This window comes from Rhinopithecus roxellana, chromosome 2, assembly GCF_007565055.1.
Source record: "Rhinopithecus roxellana isolate Shanxi Qingling chromosome 2, ASM756505v1, whole genome shotgun sequence".
Taxonomy (NCBI): domain Eukaryota; kingdom Metazoa; phylum Chordata; class Mammalia; order Primates; family Cercopithecidae; genus Rhinopithecus; species Rhinopithecus roxellana.
In genome coordinates, this window is record NC_044550.1 from 169,898,201 (window position 1) to 169,919,175 (window position 20,975).

Genomic DNA, 20,975 nt, shown 5'->3' on the forward strand with positions numbered 1-20,975 from the left:
TTTTGGGGTGATAAGGTGTTGGCATATTTAATTAAGTACAATTAAAATGTCTTTAATTATAAAGGTTTCAGTTAAATATCTTTTGGAATTATAAAGAATTAGGCTAGGCGTGGTGGCTCACGCCTGTAATCCCACCACTTTGGGAGACCGAGGTGGGCAGATCATTTGAGGTCAGGAGTTCAAGACCGGCCTGGTTAACATATAGTGAAACCCCACCTCTACTAAAAATACAAAAATTAGCCGGGCATAGGGGCGCACACCTGTAGTCCCAGCTACTCGGGAAGCTGAGGCAGGAGAATCGCTTGAACCCGGGAGGTGAAGGTTGTGGTGAGCTGAGATCGCGCCACTGCACTCCAGTCTGGGCAACAGAGTGAGACTCCCTCTCAAAAAACAAAACAAGACAAAAATTAAATTATACCTTTAATATATGAAGAAAATGGCAGTTTGGGATCATTTATAGTAAATGTGTTCACAAACATTCTAAATATTCCAAACACATATATACAGAAGAACATAATCTTATGATTTTTATTACCTTTAGTCTATCACATTTGACACTATAAATATACTCATTGAAAAAAAACCATACTATTTAAATAAGAATTCAGTTCATGAAAGTTTACAAAATACAACCGATGTACTCTGACTTGTGGTTATAGCTTAACTATCTCAACTTTACTTTTCTGGTATGGTCAGATCTTTTGCAAATATTTCCATGGTATTTTAATTTTATGATATAAAACAGTAGCAATTTATTAAGTTTTCCATTATAAAAATTAATATGGCAATTATCAAAATACTGAAAAAACTGATGAAAGGAGTACCCACATCACTGCAAAGTATTTCCTTTCTCTTAGAAAACATCTTCAAAAGGCACATTTTAATTACCAGTGTTTACCCAAAGATAATAGTTTGAGTTTTGAATTTCCAGTCAATTTTCCATTATCTCAAAATCGAGCTAATGGAGGGTTGGAAGAGGTAGGAAAACGCAGGTTTCCAATGAACTCCCTCAGGGCAGCAGAATCCTCATTCATCTCATCCACGAAGAGCAAAAGGAAGATGTAACAGAAGTGGGAATGGCAGACCTGTTTTGCATCCTAATTTAACCTTCTACACAAAATACTTCATTAAAAGCAAATAAACAAACACAAGACAGTAAGCTTAGAAAACAAAAGGCCTAGACCACAAATTGCCCGGTTAAGCCCGAGTGGTGATATTGGTTTCAAGCCTCAAGAAAATGAAACTTCTGCTTCTGTAAAATCAGGTCTTCATCAATTCAATTTAAATCACTTAGTGCAGTAACAACGTTACAAATTCCAATAATGTCAGACATATGGATGATATTCAAAATAAAGTACATAAATACATTTCAAAATCAACTAAAAATGACTTTATGGTTATCTGCCATGCTCCCCTTTAATTTGGCCTGATAGTCTACAGTTGACTGTAATTATAATAACATCTGTAATTTCAAGTACAATAGTACAATAATAATAATTTTGAAGAACGTATGACCTAGGACCCCAAAACGCAATCCAATATACAATCTGGAGCATGGTTTCCTTTTTAGTGAAGTTTAATACTAATTGAAGTACTAAATTGAATGAGGCCAGTACTCTGAAGTACTAATTTCAAGTACTTGATCCCATGTAAGAAACAGAAGGGAATTTTTAAGGCAATTTTGGTATTCCAAAATATTGGGGATCTACCTTAACTTTCTATTATTCCCCTCAAGTCTCAATTAAGTGTTTCCACTTTTTTTAAAAAAGGGGAGATTTCTTTAGATTTTTTCCTCACTACAACGAAGTAATTCACCAAAAATATTCTCAAGTACAAAAACCAAAACGGTCCTCTATTACTTAGCCAAGATAAAATTTTCTGGTCCCTAATAATGGTCACTTTAGGAGTACTTATTCAAATTCTAAAATAGCAGCTTTTAAAATTAAGGCAACGTTGCTTTATTCTTACCTGTTTTTCTATTAGCTAACTATTAAAATTCATAAGAGCAATTTCAGACATAGGCATCCTCAAAGGCCTTTTGTAATATAAGAAGAGTTAACATGAACATTCTTCTAATATTAAAAGTTACTGTATTCTACTTGGAATTCTAGAGTAATTACAGTCATTCCAGCATGTGTAAAATTACCTTTTAAACTAACAACATAAAATACAAATTTTCTACAAAAATACAATATTGGAGATATAGCACTTCTTCCCTGAAATAGAAATTTAATATTTGGAGAAAAAACTGTAAACTTTTGGTTACATTCAAAATATAACCTTTTAAAGACTTAAATTATTTGAGGTTTTAGCAACTGGAGCGCCTAACAGCAGATTTATATTACTACAATGTTTTTACAACACAATAATTCTAAACAGTTTATCTTACTCTTATATTTACTACCAGGAGGAAAAAAATGGCTTCCTGCAATTGACAGTTTGGGTAAAGGAATTGCTCAGGTGGACAATCCGACCCTGACTTCCACCTTGACTGCGTTCCACAATCACGCAAGGCATCTGTACTAGCTGGAAAGGACTCTTCCCGTCTCTCAATGCCTGAGTAAGATTTAAGATCTGTGGGAAGAAGAGAGATTTTTACCAATTTAAAGAAGATAAAAAGCTTCACTTCACTGACATTTTTTAAACCATTTTTTCATTATAATTTTTATTTCATCCATTTATGAGCAACAGAGACTGTGATGATGAGTACCTGTTATAAATATGTATTATATGAATGTGTCTGTTTACACACACACACACACACACACACACACACACACACACACACACACTTAGCATTAACTTTTGCCAGATGGTAAGTTTAAAAATATTCTAGAATATCCTGCCTAAGTCCAGAAGCAATGGAATCAAAGAACGGTAAGTGAAGAGGTCTACATACATATTCAATTTAACATAAAACCTCAACAAATACTTGTTTAAACAGTCTGGTTTTAACTAAATACTTGCCTCATCCATTCATTCAACAAATTTATTGCATGCCTACTATGTGCGAGGTTCTGCTCTAAGTGCTAGGCATACAATAGTTAGAAAAAAACAAGCAAAATTACTGCCTTCATAGAGCTTACACTTTAGCAGGGAGAGGAGTCAATAAACATGAATATGTAAATTATGCCATGTATTAGAAGGGGAAATTGCTATGGGAAAGCATGAAGCAGGGCAAATAGGTTAGACAAATTGGGAAGGGAGCCATTTCAAATAAAGGTACATTTAAGGGTTTACTCTTAATAAGAAAAATAAAATTAGGGAAAGTAAATTATATATCATGTTCAAAGATACTCTGAGAATTTATACTTCAGCATGCAAATAAGGTTATAAAACACAATACATAGATTATAGCTTATTCTGTTCTCTGTTCAGGTAAAATAAAATTATAGCAATTCGTTTTCTTTTTTCACTGCATATTAGGAAAAATGTCCTTTATTGTATATTTTAGAAATACAGATTTCTCCTTCAGGTGTTTGAAAATATCTAATATATACATTCTATGCATTTCACTGGTTCTTGTAAAGACTAGTCAATAGTGACAAGCACAAATGTTTTCACATAAAGCCATACTAATAAATAAACTTCATAATACTTTAAGTATAAACTAGATGGTTTATTGATTGATTGATTGATTTGATTTGATTGATGATTGTAGAGATGGGATCCTGCTATGTTGCCAAGGCTGATCTTGAACTCTGGGCTCATGTAATCCTCCCACCTTTGCCTCTTAAAGTGCTGAGATTACAGGTGTGAGTCACTATAGCTGGCCAAACTAGATGGTTTCAGTTTGTAGAATATTTGGAGTATTTAACATATCAGGAAAATAGATCTTTACTAGTAAGGTGTTACAGGGTTATAGGTTATATTTATGTTTTAGGATCACTTTTAAGTTCTTCCCTTAAAATTTTCTTTTTCTTTATTTTCTTTTTTTTGAGACAGGGTCTTGCTTTGTTACCCAGGCTGGAGTGCAGTGTGCAATCTCAGTTCACTGCAGCGTCTGCCTCCCAGGCTCAAGCGATCCTCCCACCCCTGACTCCAGAATACCTGGGACTACAGGCACACGCCACCTCAGCTAATTTTTGTACTGTTTGTAGAGACAGGGTTTCTCTTTGTTGCCCAGACTGGTCTTGAACTCCTAGGCTCGAGAGATCCACCCGCCTCAGCCTCCCAAAGTGCTGGGATTATAGTCATGAGCCACCACACCCAGCCTTCCCTTAAAATTTTCTAAATTGACTACATTTGGGTAACAAGAAAAAAGTAATTTATGAAATTTGAGTTTATTATAAGCATTGTTCCTACCATGAATATAAAAGTATGCACCAGCACAGTTAAGGAAGGAAACGTTCTGATTAGTTTCCTCTTTGGGTTTTAAAAATTCTATTCTAAAAATGTTAGTCTAAGTCTAAATATGCCAATTTAAGTAACAGCTAATATTTTCCTGACTCTAAGAAAAATATGTGACTCTTGCAGAGAATATGGAAAACAGAAACGTTGGCCAGGTGTGGTGGCTCACGCCTGTAATCCCAGCACTTTGGGTGGCCAAGGTGGGTGGATCACTTGAGGCCAGGAGTTTGAGACCAGCCTGACCAACATGATGAAACCCCAACTCTACACAAAAATACAAAAAATAAAAATTAGCCAGGTGTGGTGGCACATGCCTGTAATCCCAGCTATCAGGGAGGCTGGGGCACGAGGATCGCTTGAACCCGGGCAGCAGAGGTTGCAGTGAGCTGAGATTGCACCACTGCATTCCAGCCTGGGTGAGAGGGAGACTCTGTCTCCAAAAAAAAAAAAAAAAAGTACAGGAAAACGAAAAACTGCCCTACAAATTATCAATTTTCAAATAGTTACAGAAATTGCATAAATTATTAAATTCTGAAGTTAACCTATTAATATTTCTCTGGGAATTCAGAAGACACAATAATCCTGCATTTATTTACTAAGGAAACACTTACTGAGCACTCACTGTGTTGGGGAGAAGAGGCAACCAAATAAGGGAAAAGCTATGTAAGCCTTTAAAGAACTCAAGTTCTAGAAGCAGCCACATGAACAAGTAATTGCAATATAGTGTGATGGAAAGGACCTCTGCCCTGACTTTAAAATCTGATCCCCTCCCCCACATACCACCTATTTTTCATTTCTCAAAGAATAACCAATCTATTACTCTCTGTTTAAATCAGAGAGGATTATTTAAAAAAACAGAATGGAGCAAATTCTGCAGGCCAGGGGAGACACTAGACTTCTCCACCCATGCCATAATGACAGCTTGATAGGGATTTGACAGTTGTGGTCCAGGCAGGTGGCATAAACTTGTGGGCTTCTACATATCAACTTTGCTTTCCTTTAGATTAGTTCGCTGGTCTTTAAATTTCAAGGGGCCTGAGAATTACTGCACTATATACATCAAACCACATATATTCTACTTAATTGTAGATTTTAAGCTCTCTATAGCAATGTACCCCATATGATGATTTAAAATCAAATTTCTGAGTAAAATGTGACACCAGCATATTCCCAGGGAGTGCTACAAAAATCAGAACAACTCCCTGTTGGCAGGAGGAGTTTAGGAAGACTGATATGGGGGCTGAAGGAAAAACTGTTTCCTAGATAAAGAGGGAAAGGCATCAAGGGGAGAGAATTGCATGCACAAGGGCACCACTGAGAAAGGGGAAGGAAGAGCAGTTCAGATTTGCCAAGGCCAGAGAGAGGGGCAAAATGGCAAGAGATAAAGGTAGACACACTGTTTGGAGCCTGACTGTGAAGGGTGTTGTCGACTGTGCTGAAAGCCTGGACTTGAGCCTGTATACATGGACAAATTATAGGAGTTTTAAATAACAGAAGACAGGCTCAGATTTGTTTTTAGAGATTTTTCTTGTTTCAATGTGGAAGAGGAACGGGAGAAGAGGTAAGGTCAACTTAGAACGTCAGTAAATCCGGAGAAGAGATGATAAGGGCCCCGGGCAGAGGCAATGCCTAAATGCTGCCGACTGGCCAGGCTGGCAGGCCCCCTTATTTCACAGATACATGTTATTCAAGCCCTTTGAGCCACAGTCATTCCACCTAAAATGTAGATTACTCTGTGGAGGTGTTGTGAGGATAAACAATAATAAGCATCATTAAAGTGTCCAGTAAGGGGTCAAGCACCAGAAGGAACTAAAGGGTTAGTTTCACTTTCTTTAACACCAACTATTATTGAATCTATAAATGAGTTTCTGGTATATAAATCTCTGAATATAAGTTCATTGTGTTTTCAGAAAAAGTTTTAGTTATTATTTCTGCATTTTTTCAGGTCACATGGAAAATATATTTCACATTGCTTGTAAGTAAATATAGTCTCAGTTTCAGTGTTCCAAATTAGAATATAAGATGAATTTTACCTACCCTGATTATCACCTATTGCTATTTAATATAAAAATCAAAACATGGTTTATCTTTAACGTTCATAAACATTGCTACCAGCTCTGAATTAAAAAAAAAAAAAAAAAAAAAACTTTCATATTGTTTCAGTCCACATCTTTATGTGAAGAATTAGAGCATGCCATTGATTATATGTGTAAAACTCATGGCTTACTACAAACTAGGGCAAAAGACTTGGCTGTAGAAAGCACAAATCATTAAGTTAATAGGTAAAACTGGAAGGGAGAGGGATTTAAATGATATTTATAAATGACAGAAATAACACAAGTATTTTGACTCCAGGAATTCACTGAAGTAATTATTCTGTTGTTTGGAATACAGGTTAATTTTTTTTTTTTTTTTTTTTTTTTTTTTTTTTTTTTGAGACAAGGTTTTACTCTGTTGCCCAGGCTGGAGTGTAGTGGTGTGATCATAGCTCATTACAACCTTGAACTCCCAGGCTCAAGCAATCTACCTACCTTGGCCTCCCAAACTGGGATTACACGCATGAGCCAACAACACACCTGGCCCAATACCTGATTTTTTTAGATTTTTTTTTTTCCTTAAGAGATGAGGTCAGGGGCCGGGCGCGGTGGCTCAAGCCTGTAATCCCAGCACTTTGGGAGGCCGAGACGGGTGGATCACGAGATCAGGAGATCGAGACCATCCTGGCTAACACGGTGAAACCCCGTCTCTACTAAAAAAATACAAAAAACTAGCCGGGCGAGGTGGCGGGCGCCTGTAGTCCCAGCCACTCGGGAGGCTGAGGCAGGAGAATGGCGTAAAACCCGGGAGGCGGAGCTTGCAGTGCGCTGAGGTCCGGCCACTGCACTCCAGCCTGGGCGACAGAGCGAGACTCCGTCTCAAAAAAAAAAAAAAAAAAGAGATGAGGTCTTGGTCTGTTGCCCAGGCTACAGTGCAGTGGCTATGCACAGGTGTCATTACAGTGTAGTACAGCCTCAAACTCTTGGGCTTAAACAATCCTCCTGCCTCAGCCTCCCAAGCAGCTGGGACTACAGCCATGAGCCACCACACCTGGCCTTAGACCAACTTATTTTTAAGTAAGTAAAAAACAGCCAAAACCAGAGAGCTACACAATCATGTACATAGTCAGGACATATTATCTTTTTTGGCTATCAGAAAGTTCAAAATCAAATTAAAATTAAAAAACAAAACAAAATCAAATGACAATGTGTAATAACCAAAGTATCATCATTTTATTTCTTTCTCCTAAGTTATTGACCCTGTCATCTTCATATTTTATTACATTCATTTTTATAATGCCATTTTCTTTTGTGCATGAGATAGGATATAAGTAACTAAAATAGAAGACAGCCACGGACACATCTTTGTAACAGATCTCAGAACTGGTACACTCCCACAGCTTCTTAGACAGGCTTTTTTTTTTTTGAGACAAGGTCTTGCTCTGCTGCCCAGGTTGGAGTGCAGTGGTGCAATCTCAGCTCACTGCAATCTCCTCTACCTCTGGGGCTCAAGTGATCCTCCTGCCTCAGGCTCCTGGCAGCTGGAACTACAAACACATGCCACCACGCCCAGCTAATTTTTGTATTTTTTTTGTAGAGATGCGGTTTCGCCACATTGCCCAGGCTGATCTTGAACTTCTGAGCTCAAGCAATCTGCCCTCCTCTGCCTCTCAAAATGCTGGGATTACAAGCATGAGTCACTACACCCAGACAAGCATTTTTTTTTTATTTTATTTAAATTCCTCGGGTGTTAATTTTAAACCACAATTAAAGCTTACAAAATTATTTACAGCTTTTATTTACTTCTTTATTTTAAATCAGATTCCTAAAATAAAAATAAACCTTTAGGGATAAGAAAGTTCCAGAAGACGAAGCATATTGATATGTCAAGTCAATTTGTTTCAAGCAAAAAGGTCAAATCAAGGCATACTTATCTATTCCTAAAAATTTAGCTCAAATAAGTTTTGGGATGGCAAAACTCTGCAACATAATTATAATCATTGATCACCAAATCCTTTCATTGATGCCTGAATTACCAGAAAAAGCCTCTTAGTGAGGCTGCTTGGCTGTCGTCTCCTCATCTACTAAGCAAATCTGTACCCCACTGTCCAGCCCAGCCTTCTGCAGCAGTCCTTAACTTTTTTGAGGGATATAAATATTTTTGCTGAGATATAAATCCTATCTTCTCTCACACCCAACCCAAAATGCACATATTAACAACATTTTATACATAGTTTCAAGGAGTTCATAGAAGAACCCCAGAATTAAGATCTCCTTTTCAAAAACTTCTGTCTCATAACAGCCCTTCTTTAATACGGAATTTCTAACTGCTCCTATCCCTTCCTTGTGGAATCTACATTCTGGTGTTTAAGGCCCTCTATACTCTGGCTCCATCTTATTTCTCGAGCCTTCACTTAACTACTTGAAACTCACAACTGCATTAAGCACTGCATAAATGTGACAGAGCAGAGAGATACATGAGCTGATAATCACCTGTCCCTTTTCACCGAGCTCTGGCCTTCTCTGCAGAGCAAAACTCCATGACAGCAGAAACTTGGTTTTGCTTACTGCTTTATCTCCAGTGACTAGTTGCCAGCACTAGTTCTGTCAATAAATACGTGGTGAATGAATGAATGATTCTCTGATGTAATTATACGTACTTGTTAAAGTTGTATAATATAATAATCAGTGCAAAAACTTGACCCACTTTGTTTACTACAGGTATTGTGGCAAACAGCTACCTTAAATTAAAAGTATATTCTAGGAAGAGAATGTTAATTTATAAGACACTAAAAGACAAGGTTTACAGTACAACTTATTTCTGTTTCAAGCTTTCCTTTTGGAATAGAAATACCATTCAGAGTCCAAGAAGCAGAAGTCATCTGAGAGTGAGCCCAGCCTGCAGGTCCACATCAGTAGACTTAATGCCTTGTACTTCTAACCTTTAACTAAAGGTGAGGAGGGGCTGGGCACGGTGGCATACGCCTGTAATTCCAGCACTTTGGGAGGCTGAGGCGGCTGATCATGAGGTCAGGAGTTTGAGACCAGCCTGACCAACATGGTGAAATCCCATCTCTATAAAAACATTAGCCGGGCGGGGTGGTGCACACCTGTAATCCCATCTACTTGGGAGGCTGAGGCAGGATAATCCCTGGAACCTGGGAGGCAGAGGTTGAAGTGAGCCGAGATCGCACCATTGCACTCCAGCCTGAGCAACAGGGCAAGACTAGGTCTCCCAACACACACACACACACACAAAAGTGAGGAGGGGGGATCAGGGAGAGGACTGAGTTACAATTGGTTTTTTCATGTTACAATCGACACTCCATCTTGGTGACATGGTTATTTAGTGACTGCTCTAGCAAAAGCCAAACATATTCTGCAAAATAATAATAATAATAGTAATCTATTGGCAACAGAACTTGGTACTGAAATGTCTAAGTGAGTGGATCTGAGGGGGAAAAGGTAGTGATGCCCAAGAAAATAGCTATCAAAACGGGGACCAACAATTCCCAGCAGGGGAAACACTGAGCTAAATAAACAGTACACAACAAGGTCAAAACTACCTCATTTATAAGATAATAGAGGGGAGAAATGATTTGAGTCAACTTCATTTCTTTTTTTTTTTTTCTGAGATGGAGTTTCACTCTTGTGGCTTAGGCTGGAGTGCAGTGGCATGATTTCAGCTACTGCAACCCCCGCCTCCCAAGTTCAAGTGATTCTCCTGCAGTAGCCTCCCAAGTAGCTGGGATTACAGGTGCCCGTCACCACACCCAGCTAATTTTTTTTTGTATTTTTAGTAGAGATGGGGTTTCACCATGTTGGCCAGGCTGGTCTTGAACTCCTGACCTCAGGTGATCCACCCGCCTTGGCCTCCCAAAGTGCTGGGATTACAGGCGTGAGCCACCACACTAGGCCAAATCAACTTCATTTCTAATCATCTGGGCTATTTTGGTTCAGCATAAGAGGTAGTATTAAAAATTCCATCTCCAGGTCACAGTGGAGAAAACAGTTGACTACTGTTTCAGAGATTTTTTTCCTTATGAACAAATAAAAAGGTAACTTACCTGACCCCTCATCACAGACATCTGACTTTCAAAAGTGGCTTTGTCAAATCCTTTGTCAGTCTATTACAGAAAGGAAAAAAAAATTCCCAAAATAAAGACTTTGATATAAATATCTGAAAACAGATGAACTCTTCAACTCAGCAAATAAGGCCATTAAAAAGCTTTCCTAATCGATAAAATAAAACAAAAATAATATTTTTATCGGAGGTATTTTTGTATACTCCCAGAATGACACGAATAGACTTATTTATTTGTACCCTAACTTGTTCCAGAAAGGATTTAAGATGACTTTCCAGCCAATGAATTTAGGCTTTTTAAGAGAACTAAATCATAGCAGGTCACCAAAGATGTATTATAATTTATAGAGTCTTCTTGTAAAAATTCAACTTCTGAAGAAAACAGCAAATTAAGTTTTAATGTAGTCTCACTTCAAAGAATGCTCATAGTAAGTATAGCTTTATGAATGTATGCTCCTGTAAATAAAACTGCTAATTCCTCTCCGTCCTGTCAGGTTTTATGGCAAGCAGCAATACAAGAAATAGTACATTGCAAATTAGCTCTATTAAGCAGTCTCTTCTATTTTAAGATTTCATTTTCTGCAATAATCAAACTAAGCATTAACTTACCTTAAAAAGTTCATAGAGATCTTCACATAAATCTTGCACAAAGTTCATGTCAGAAATATATGGTAAAATCAAGCTTCTTATCTCTTCAGAAAAAGGAACTTTTGCTTGAGGAAGCCAAGCCCAGTGAAATGGATCTAATAGAGAAAAAAACATTCTCCTCATCAGTGGTAGGAAATCGTTTATTTAGACTCACATTTTTCCTGGTTCTTTCCTACAACTCCTAGGTTCTCCCCAAAAAAGGACAGGATAAGAACTTAATCAGAGTAAAACTACACACTGCAATCCAAATTACTCAGATTTGGACAGTCAATTCAGATAGTAAACTCATAATGTCTCTGAGTTTTAGACAGTCAAGAGTAAGAGTTTGGATAATGAATCTATCTCAAATAGTTCTAAATGTATCTCAATCTATCTGGTTCCTCATTTCAGAAACTGATGAATACCTATACCTTGTACACAGCCCCAGATTGTTTTTATTATTATATATTTCTAAGAGAATGGGTCTCACTGTGTCACCCAGGCTGAAGTGCAGTGGCATGATTATAGCTCACTGCAGCCTCGAACTTCTGGGCTCAAGGGATTCTCCCACCTCAGCTTCAAAAGTAGCTGGGACTACAGGTGCGTATCACCACACCCAGGCACAGACTGAATACCACGGCTGAGGGCTGCCTGCCCTCCACAGCTACAAATCATCAGGAATTAAGCACTTACTTGTACACAGATGTTCTAAACTTTGAAATCATTAGAAGGTAAATAGGTGAGTCACTTTAAGAGACAAAAGATCCACGATTCTGAGCTAATTCTAGTTCTCCCTCAAAAAGACCATTAAATCCACACCGTGCCAGGACTAGAGAGATTTGTACAGGTATAATCTTCTAGAGAGGGTGCATATTCAGATTCCTGCAAGAGTGTAAGCTTTCTGACATGATCATCCACAGAGCTACCGTGAGCATATCCAGTGAGAATCACCAGCTTTGGTGGATCCTACCACTTTGAAAGCCCTGAAGAAGAAATCTGCCTTTGGAGTCATTTCTCCTCAGTCACCTAGGTGGGGTGCAGTGACGCAATCATAGTTCGCTATAGCCTCAATCTCCTGGGCTCAAGCAATTCTCTCGCCTCAGCCTCCCAAGTAGCTAGGACTACAGCAGCTCACCTCAATGCCTGGCTCTCACTTCTTGATCTATCTCACTGCACACAGTAGGAAGGTTACTTTTCATTCTAAAGAAAGTCTTTCCCCTGGCTCACATCTCCTTGTAGATATGTCCAATTTTCTTTTTAGTTTTCCCTGAATAATTTCATAGAAGAAAGGCCCTTTTTTTTTCATCTGCCTCTACATTTAATCCCAACACTCAACTTCTAGTACTACCATCTAAACTCTCTCTCCGAAGGCCACCAGTCGCCAGACCCAAGGGTCTGTCCAAAGGCTCACTTGCTGTTGTCATGCTACTTAATCTCTCTGTAGTATGTAGCACTGTTTTCTATCATCTCCTTTATGAAATTCTCTCCTCTGTGGCGTTGGAGATATCACTCTAAGTTTATCTTGTCTTGTAAGCTACTCCTACTCTCTTTTGCTAGTTTTTCCTCCCCTCTTTTAATGTCACTGTTAGCCCTGATTCCACACTTAGTCCTTTCTCTTCTCTATTTGTTTAAGCATTCATAAAACATTTATTGAATACTTACGTACCTGGCATTGTGCTAGGCAATAGTGTTTGTTCTCTGTGATTTTCCTGGGTAATAGCAAACACACCATGGCTTCCACCAACAAGATGACAGGGTTTTTTTTGTTTTTGTTTTTGTTTTTGTTTTTTTTGAGACAGAGTCTTGCTCTGTCATCCAGGCTGGAGTGCAGTGGCATGATCTCGGTTCACTGCAAGCTCCACCTCCCAGGTTCATGCCAGTCTCCTGTCTCAGCTTCCCAACTAGCTGGGACTACAGGCACCCGCCACCATGCCCGGCTAATTTTTGTATTTTTGGTAGAAATGGGGTTTCACTGTGTTAGCCGGGATGGTCTTGATCTCCTGACCTCATGATCCGCCCGCCTCGGCCTCCCAGAGTGCTGGGATTACAGGCGTGAGCCACCGTGCCCGGCCAAGATGACAGTTTAAAAGCTGTTTCCTCTCTCTCATATCCCAGGAATCAAAATAAATAAATAAATAAATAAAAACTATATCCCCACTACCAATTCCTTTTCAAGCTCCAACCTTTAATCCCCAACTACATGTTTGATAAAAATTTCCTAGATGTACCCTTTAAACCCTTTAAAAATGCAATTTGCATAAAGGTTCCAAACCATTAGGAGAAAATCATAAAATGGAACCAAGACATTTCAAATCAGTTCAACAAAAGACAGGACAAGCAAAAAAGAACAAATTACAATTCATGTTTAAGAGGAAAAAAATAAGATGGCAGAAAAAGCTTAAGCATATTAGTAGTTTATTGAGACTTAAACTACAAAGTGCACCTATTAAAAGACGCAGACTGGGTTAAAAAAACAGCTAAGTATCCTTCATAAGTCATATATCTAGAACAAAATGATAAAAGTTAAAAATAAAATAAAAGTAGATTAGCTGAGTGTGACGGCGTGTGCCTGTAGTCTCAGCTACTCAAGAGGCTGAGGCAGGAGGATTGCTTGAGCCAGGAGTTTGAGGCTGCAGTGAGCTATGAGCATGCTACTGCAATCCAGCCTAGGTGACAGAGGGGGACCTTGTAATTCATTCACACATATATTAATGTAGAGAATAATACCAGGTATATGCTAACAAAATGAACAGAGGTATAACAATGTTACCGAAAACCAAATAAGAAAAGCAAAAACCACTGAGGTATACACAAAGTGGGATATATGTCACACTAATTTAAAAAAAAAAAAAAAAAGAAGACACCACCAGGAAGATAAACCACTGGACCTCTACACATGTGAAATACAAAGCAAAAAATGCATAGAAATTGAAGAAAAAACTGGCAAAATCACAATCACAGTGATCATTAATTTCCTCTGAAAATTAACAGATTATATAGTCAGGAAATAAGTAAAGGATATGATATGACTAACAACCTTTAGGTTAGTAGACAGAATTTTGTGCTCATTCTTTTCAAATACTATCCTCTAAATAGGCCATATATAGGATCATACAGAAATTACTAACAAACTGTAAAACAGAATTTACACAGGCCATATTCACAGATCACAATGCAATAATGCTGGAAAATAACAATAATGAACAGTTTCTTAGAAATAGTAATAATGTACAATTAAAATAAGCTGACATAGAAATTTCAAGATCAGACAAAATACTTCTAATTATTCCTGTCAAAAAGAAAATCAGAAAATATAAGTATGTAAGGCAGAGTCATAGAGTAGCACCTGTGCAATCCGTGGTTTAGCCAAAATTATACCCAGAGGAAAATATGAGGCCTAATATGCATTTATAGGAAAGCAATATAGTATGAATATAATAGGAAAAAAGAATAATGACGGAAAATATAAATCTATAAAAGAAAAAGCAAACAAACTAAAAGCCTGATCTATAAAATAAATAGGCAATTATCTGGGGGAAAAAAGCATAAATAATTAAATAAATAGAAGGGCCAATGCTTAACAACAGACAAATCTTTGGCAAGCCTAATGAGTAAAAGGCTCACTAATAAATTGAAGGAATTTAAAAGAGACATATCATGGATATAAAGATTTTTAAAACATACTATATATTTTTTATTTTATTTTTGAGACAGGGCCTTACACTGTGTCACCCAGGTTAGAGTGCAGTGGTGCCATCTTGGGTCACTGTAACCTCCACCTCCCAAGCTCAAGGAATCCTGTCACCTCAGCCTCCCAAGTAGCTAGAACTGCAGGCATGGGCCATCACACCTGGCCCATTTTTGTATTTTTTGTAGAGATGGGGTTTCGCCATGTTGCCCGGGCTGGTCTTGAATTTCTGAGCTCAAGCGATCTGCTAGCCTCAGCCACCAAAGTGCTGGGATTACAGGTGTGAGCCACCATGCCTGGCCCATATATCTTAAACACATACAAATATCAGAAAACGACTATAATAAACTCCCATGTTAATTCAATTATTACCACATTTTTTGCAAAATTGGCTTTATTTATCCCTCCTGTCCACACCACCACAAGTATTTTAAGGCAAATTTCAGACATCATTTCATTTCACTCCCTAAATACTCAATATGCACAGAGGGAATTTTTTTTAATTATAAGAGAATTCTAATAAAATGCTATACTCATAAATTTAAAACTCAAGAAGTCATGGAAAATTTTAAGCAAAATAAAAGTGTCTAAAACTGGTTCAAGAGGATGTACAAAATGTAATCATTTACCACAAGAGAGACTGGGAAGGCAATTAAAGCACTACTCCCTAAGAATGAGGTCAGATGGAGGGCAGGCCTAAATTGTTTTATAAGTTAATACAAGCAAAAACTTAAAATATAGTTCTACCAAAATATTAAAATAATTTCAACGTTATATATATTTTTAAAACTGGAACACTACTGAACTCATTTTCCAAGGATAACACAAAGCCTAAAAATCAAAACCAGTCATCCCAAACTAAGCAAACAATTCATAGCAAGACCCTGTAATATATATTTGCATCCCTAATGCCTAAAACTGAGCCTTAATGAATAATCATATTTCATTTGCTTTTTCCTCCTCTATGGTATCTGTAAATTTTTTTCCCTTCTCATTCTGGAAAAAAGGTAATTACAGAATCCACAGAAGGTTCTAAATACTCACATGCTCTCCATTCATCAGGATGTTTAAAAGGAAATGCTAGACCATTATCAATTGCAGCTATTTTAATAAGGAATTCTTCATCATCAATCCATTTTGATTCCTATAGAGGAGAAAAATGATATGTTGATAAAAGAACCTACATAAATATTCCCAAAGGATAAATTATTTATAATAATTATTGATGTTTAAGAACATATTCTCTCTGAAAAACCTACAAAAATTAACAATGCTACCAGAAAAAATACAAATTCACACAGGAATGGAAGAGACTGTCTGAAAAAACATGTATTTCCTAACCACCGTTTTTTAAAATTTGATATTATACCATTACTCAGTAATGGTTTTCTCTTTAAAAGGCTTGAAAATATTGTGACTTTAAAAAGTGATGTTCTAGCTAATTTACTGCTAGATTCATTGCTTAAATGTATGATGTAAAATATTACTGATTTTTTTAAACACCTTAATAAAATCACCTTATTAAGACCTAGTCTTTCTTAGGGTCCCAAAGAAATAAGTCAAATACAAATTGTTTCTAAATGAAATTCCTCCAAAGACCATAATTAAATATAATAAGATCTAGTAGAAGGAACCTCAAGATATTCTTGAATGTAGGTGTTATGGTTTGGCCGTGTCCCCACCCAAAATCTCATCTTGAATTGTAATCCCTGTAATCCTTATGGGTCAAGGGCGGGACCAGGTGGATGTAATCAGATCATGGGGGCGGTCTCCCCCATGCTGTTCTCATGATAGTGAGTGAGTTCTCACGAGATTTGATGGCTTTGTAAGAGTCTGGCATTTCTCCTACTCGCACTCATTCTCCTGCCGCCCTGTGAAGAGGTGCCTTCTGCCGTGATTGTAAGTTTCCTGAGGTCTCCCCAGCCATGCAGAATTGTGAGTTAATTAAATCTCTTTTCTTTATAAATTACCCCGCCTTGGGTATTTCTTCATAGCAGTGGGGGAATGTACTAATACAGTAGGCTGTTCCTAACTTCTGTATTCTTTCATAACAGAAATAAAGATCTCAGCAGAAAGAGGGTTTTCATGTTAAAGAGTATTTCTGTGGAAGGTGATTTATCAAGCTGAACTATCTTTAGATGTAATTATTGTGAATATCTGTTTTATTTTATCATGGTGGTTCACATGGCTCTGATGTTAACTTCATATTTTTGGAATTGCTTTACTTAGAAATTAAAACAGACTAAAGTTAAATGTGTGCATTTTTTAAAGGAAAAAAAGAGTATTCTGATTACTTAAAGACAGATGGCCATTACTATTAAGTGGCCTAGATAAAATAACAAAAAGTAAAACAAATTTTTTAAGTTAAAAGCACTACAGTGAAGGCTGATGTGAGGTATGCCAACTTTATTTCTTTTAGTTTATATCAAATGTCTTACACCTCATTGAAAGTGCACAAAATACTCGAGCAAAAGAATTTTCAGCAAAATCTAACTGCTCAAGATATACAAATAAAATAATTTCGGGAGCTTACGTTTATTTAATTATCTTTAATTTTTTTATTTTTTTGAGACAGGGTCTTGCTCTGTCACCCAGCTGGAGTGTAGAGGCACAATTACAACTCACCACAGCCTTGACCTCCTGTGCCCAAGCGATCTCCCACGTCAGCCTCCTGAATCGCTGGAACCACAGGTGTTTGCCACCATGTCAGGCTAATTTATTTCATTTTACTTTTTCTACTCTCTTAAAGTCTTTTATCCTTAAGTGGTGCTTTAAAAAAATTTTTTTTTTAATTCTTTGTAGACACAGGGTCTCAAACTCCTGGACTCAGTCAATCCGCCCGCCTTGGCATCCCAAAGTACTGTGATTACAGGCATGAGCCACTGTGCCTGGCCCAGGAGCTTATACATATGTGCATTTATGTTTGTATTTTAAGCCCATTTCTGCTACAACTGGCATTTATTTTTATTTCTATCATTCTTTCCTATTTACAACTTTATTAAGGTATAATTTACATACAATTAACTTCCTATATTAACAAGTACAATGTGATGAGCCTTGACATATGTGTAACTTTCACCCCAAAGTTTCCTTGTGTCCCTTTGCAGTCCAGCCTTCCCCCTACCCCAAGACCAGGCAACTACTGGTCTGTTTTCTGTCACTAGAAACTAGTTTGCATTTTCTAATTTTTAAATATAAATATAATCATACGATATGTTCCCTTTATGTGTAGCTTCTTTCACTCAGTATAATTTTAAGTTTCATCCATGCTATTGTGTGTATCAAGTTTGTTCCTTTTTATTGCTAAGTGCTATGAATATATATATTTAAATATCCTTGATAAACATTTAAAAGTACAAACTTTTAAAAATGATGCAACAGCTTTAAGTCATTACTTGAGAACATAAATTATAAATATTGAAGAAATATTTTTAATCACTTAAAACTTTCCCAAATGTACAAACTGTTTTAAACTTGTAAAAGTATTTTGAAAAAAAAAATCTTATGTAAATATCTAAAACTTGAACTTGGTACTCAAAGTTGATAGCAATGACCTTAAAATCTATAACTCTGATATCAGTGTTGAGGCTCTATGCAGTCTATTATATATGTTAAAACCAGCTTCTTATAAACAGTAAAAGTATTTAATAATTTTTTGAAGTTCAGTGGACGTGATTCACAGGTTACGCACACACGTTCCATTTATTAGATAATATTGTATTATTTAACACTGAATGAAAGGACTCAGAAGAAAGTGAATTAGTAAAATACAAACATGGTGAACAAACATCCCAGAAGCCTTTATTACATAAAAGCAAAATATGGGGATTCTATAAATATCTCAAACTCTAAAAAATTACTAAGCAGGTATTATTCTTCTAATTCGAAATATAAAATAAAGCTGCCCAACAGTTGACAAAAGAAAAAACAGAACTGGCTGGGCGTGGTGGCACACGACTGTAATCCCAGCACTTTGGGAGGCTGAGGCGGGTGGATTGCTTGAGGCCAGGAGTTCGAGACCAGCCTGGCCAACATGGCAAAACCCCGTCTCTATTTAAAAAAAGAAAAAAAAAACATCAAGAATCAAGAATGCAATGTAAACAAGTGACGAAAATAAGAAGTGTGAGAAAAAAAGAAAAAGTAGATGTAAAAACCAAAGATTAAGTGAAAGAAGGAGGAAATGGTGAAGAATAACTTAAAGAAATCTTTTACAGAAATTGAATATATATATATATATTCACAAGTTATACACAATTATATACATATGTGTGTGTGGGTGTATATATAAAAACATATAAAATTGTAAATTTCCTTACCTTATGGTCAATTTCCTTTTCACATTTCTGCTTTTCATATCTGACTAACCAATTATCATTGCCCCTGTCTTTCAAAACAAACAAAATCTGTTACTTCATTTCTATGGACATCATGGCTTAGTATCAATGAGAAAAATCTAGTGATCTCCTGATTTTTGAGACTTTCACTGGTTATCCATAGCATATTAGAGGTCACAATTTAACACAAAGAAACTTAAAAAAAAACAATCCCATAAATGTGAGTTAACATTTATTGAATATTTTCTCTCGACCAACATTGTTTTAAGTGCTTAGTATGTAATAATCCATGTAATCCTCAAAACTACTACCCTGTGAGGTGATACAATTATTAAATCGAGGTTATTAAAATCAAAGAGCTTTTCTTCACTTTAGGAAGAAAAGGATTAACCCCTATTTCTAGGCAAATTTCTAAGCAGGCTCACCTCATGTCAGCATAGAAGTGGTCTAGACTGTAAATATATATATACATATATAAATTAAGACAGTAAATCTGGAAAATTATCTGATGCTTTGCGAAAAACTAAATAAGAAAACATTTTGAACCAGTGGTTCTCAAACTTCAGAATGCATCAGAATTACCTGGAGGGTACCTTAAAACCCAGCCTGCCAGCACCCACTTGCAATTTCTGTTCCAAAAGGTCTGGCGTAGTGTCTGAGAAGATACGTGTTTAACAAATTCTCACATAATGCTGACCCCGAGAGTCCAGGGACCCACAATGGGGAGCCCCTGCTTTGGATAATCTACATCAAAGTCAACCCGAGGCCTGCAGGCCACATGCTGCCCAGGATGGCTTTGAATGTGGCCCAACAAAAATTTGTAAACTTTCCTAAAACATTATGAGGTTTTTTTTGAGACTTTTCAAAATTATTATTTTTTTTAAGTTCATCAGCTGTCATTGGTGTTACTGTATTTTATGTGTGGCCCAAGACAATTCTTCTTCCAGTGTGGCCCAGGGAAGCCAAAAGACTGGACACCCCTGGTTTACATCATTGCCCCTTTATAGCACAGGAAAAATTAAGAGTTTAGTGTATTTATAGACTACACTAACAGTTACATAATGTCAAAATAAGCTAACATAATTTATACAACGAAGCCTTAATTACTCACATTATGCAGATAACCAATATCTGACTTTGCCTTGCCCCTAGGAAATTCCTCTCTAGGGGACAGGAACTGATCTAAGAGCCTGCTATGAATCAGAATCTATCCAACACAGGATGACTTCTGCCCAGGACAGTCAATACTACATCTGTTCACCAAGGTAGACAGAGAAAGTGGCTTCAAGACTTCAGCAACAAAAGTTTACCACTTTGATTTAGATAACAAGAATATAGTTTGAAAATGAACAAGATCTGAGTAAACAAATAAGAGAACTTCAATACCTGTATTTCTGATGATGTAATCCAAAATAACTAATCTTTCAAACTGTGACTGAAATTGTTTTCTAATATTCTCAGGCAAAGGGTCAGCTTCAAATTTCCTAAGCCAATATTCAGCCTCCTTGTAACCTTCAACAAATAACTGAAAGGAACCAATCTATAATTTTAAGAACTATAGTTAGAAAAGAAAGTACAAGAACAAGGGGATTAATATTTATATTTCTCAGCAGTACTGTCAAAAAATACGTCATGTAAACACAATAAGAAAGAAGACTTACCACTAATTTAGATAAGCCACATTTATCAAGAAAACTATTTTTATACACTAATTTTAAATAATCGCATAAAGAATACATAGCAGATAAAAAATGCTTACCCCTAGACTTTCAAGGAGCATAGCAGCTATTTTGGGAAAATTTTAAAAAAGAATAAACATGTATCTCCAATGTGACACTCTGAAAAAGAATGCCATT

General features: G+C 36.8%; 1 protein-coding gene across 3 annotated transcripts in view; it reads right to left on the reverse strand.

Annotated features, from left to right (window-relative positions):
* Positions 1-502: 502 nt before the first annotated feature.
* PI4K2B (phosphatidylinositol 4-kinase type 2 beta) overlaps positions 503-20,975 on the reverse strand; it is a 35,082-nt gene continuing 14,609 nt past the window's right edge. The window contains exons 5-11 of one of the 3 annotated variants that reach the window (XR_004055173.1): positions 20,506-20,659; positions 19,102-19,169; positions 15,830-15,929; positions 11,080-11,213; positions 10,454-10,513; positions 8,880-8,990; positions 2,473-2,574 (exon numbers count right to left, since the gene is read on the reverse strand). Coding sequence is in view for 2 of the 3 variants with exons in the window: in XM_010362982.2 (XP_010361284.1) it covers positions 2,401-2,574; positions 10,454-10,513; positions 11,080-11,213; positions 15,830-15,929; positions 19,102-19,169; positions 20,506-20,659 (690 nt within the window). In the remaining variant the exon portion in view is untranslated. Of the gene's footprint in view, positions 2,575-8,879; positions 8,991-10,453; positions 10,514-11,079; positions 11,214-15,829; positions 15,930-19,101; positions 19,170-20,505; positions 20,660-20,975 lie in introns of all 3 variants that reach the window. The other 2 variants (XM_030924168.1, XM_010362982.2) reach the window with 2 other exon arrangements.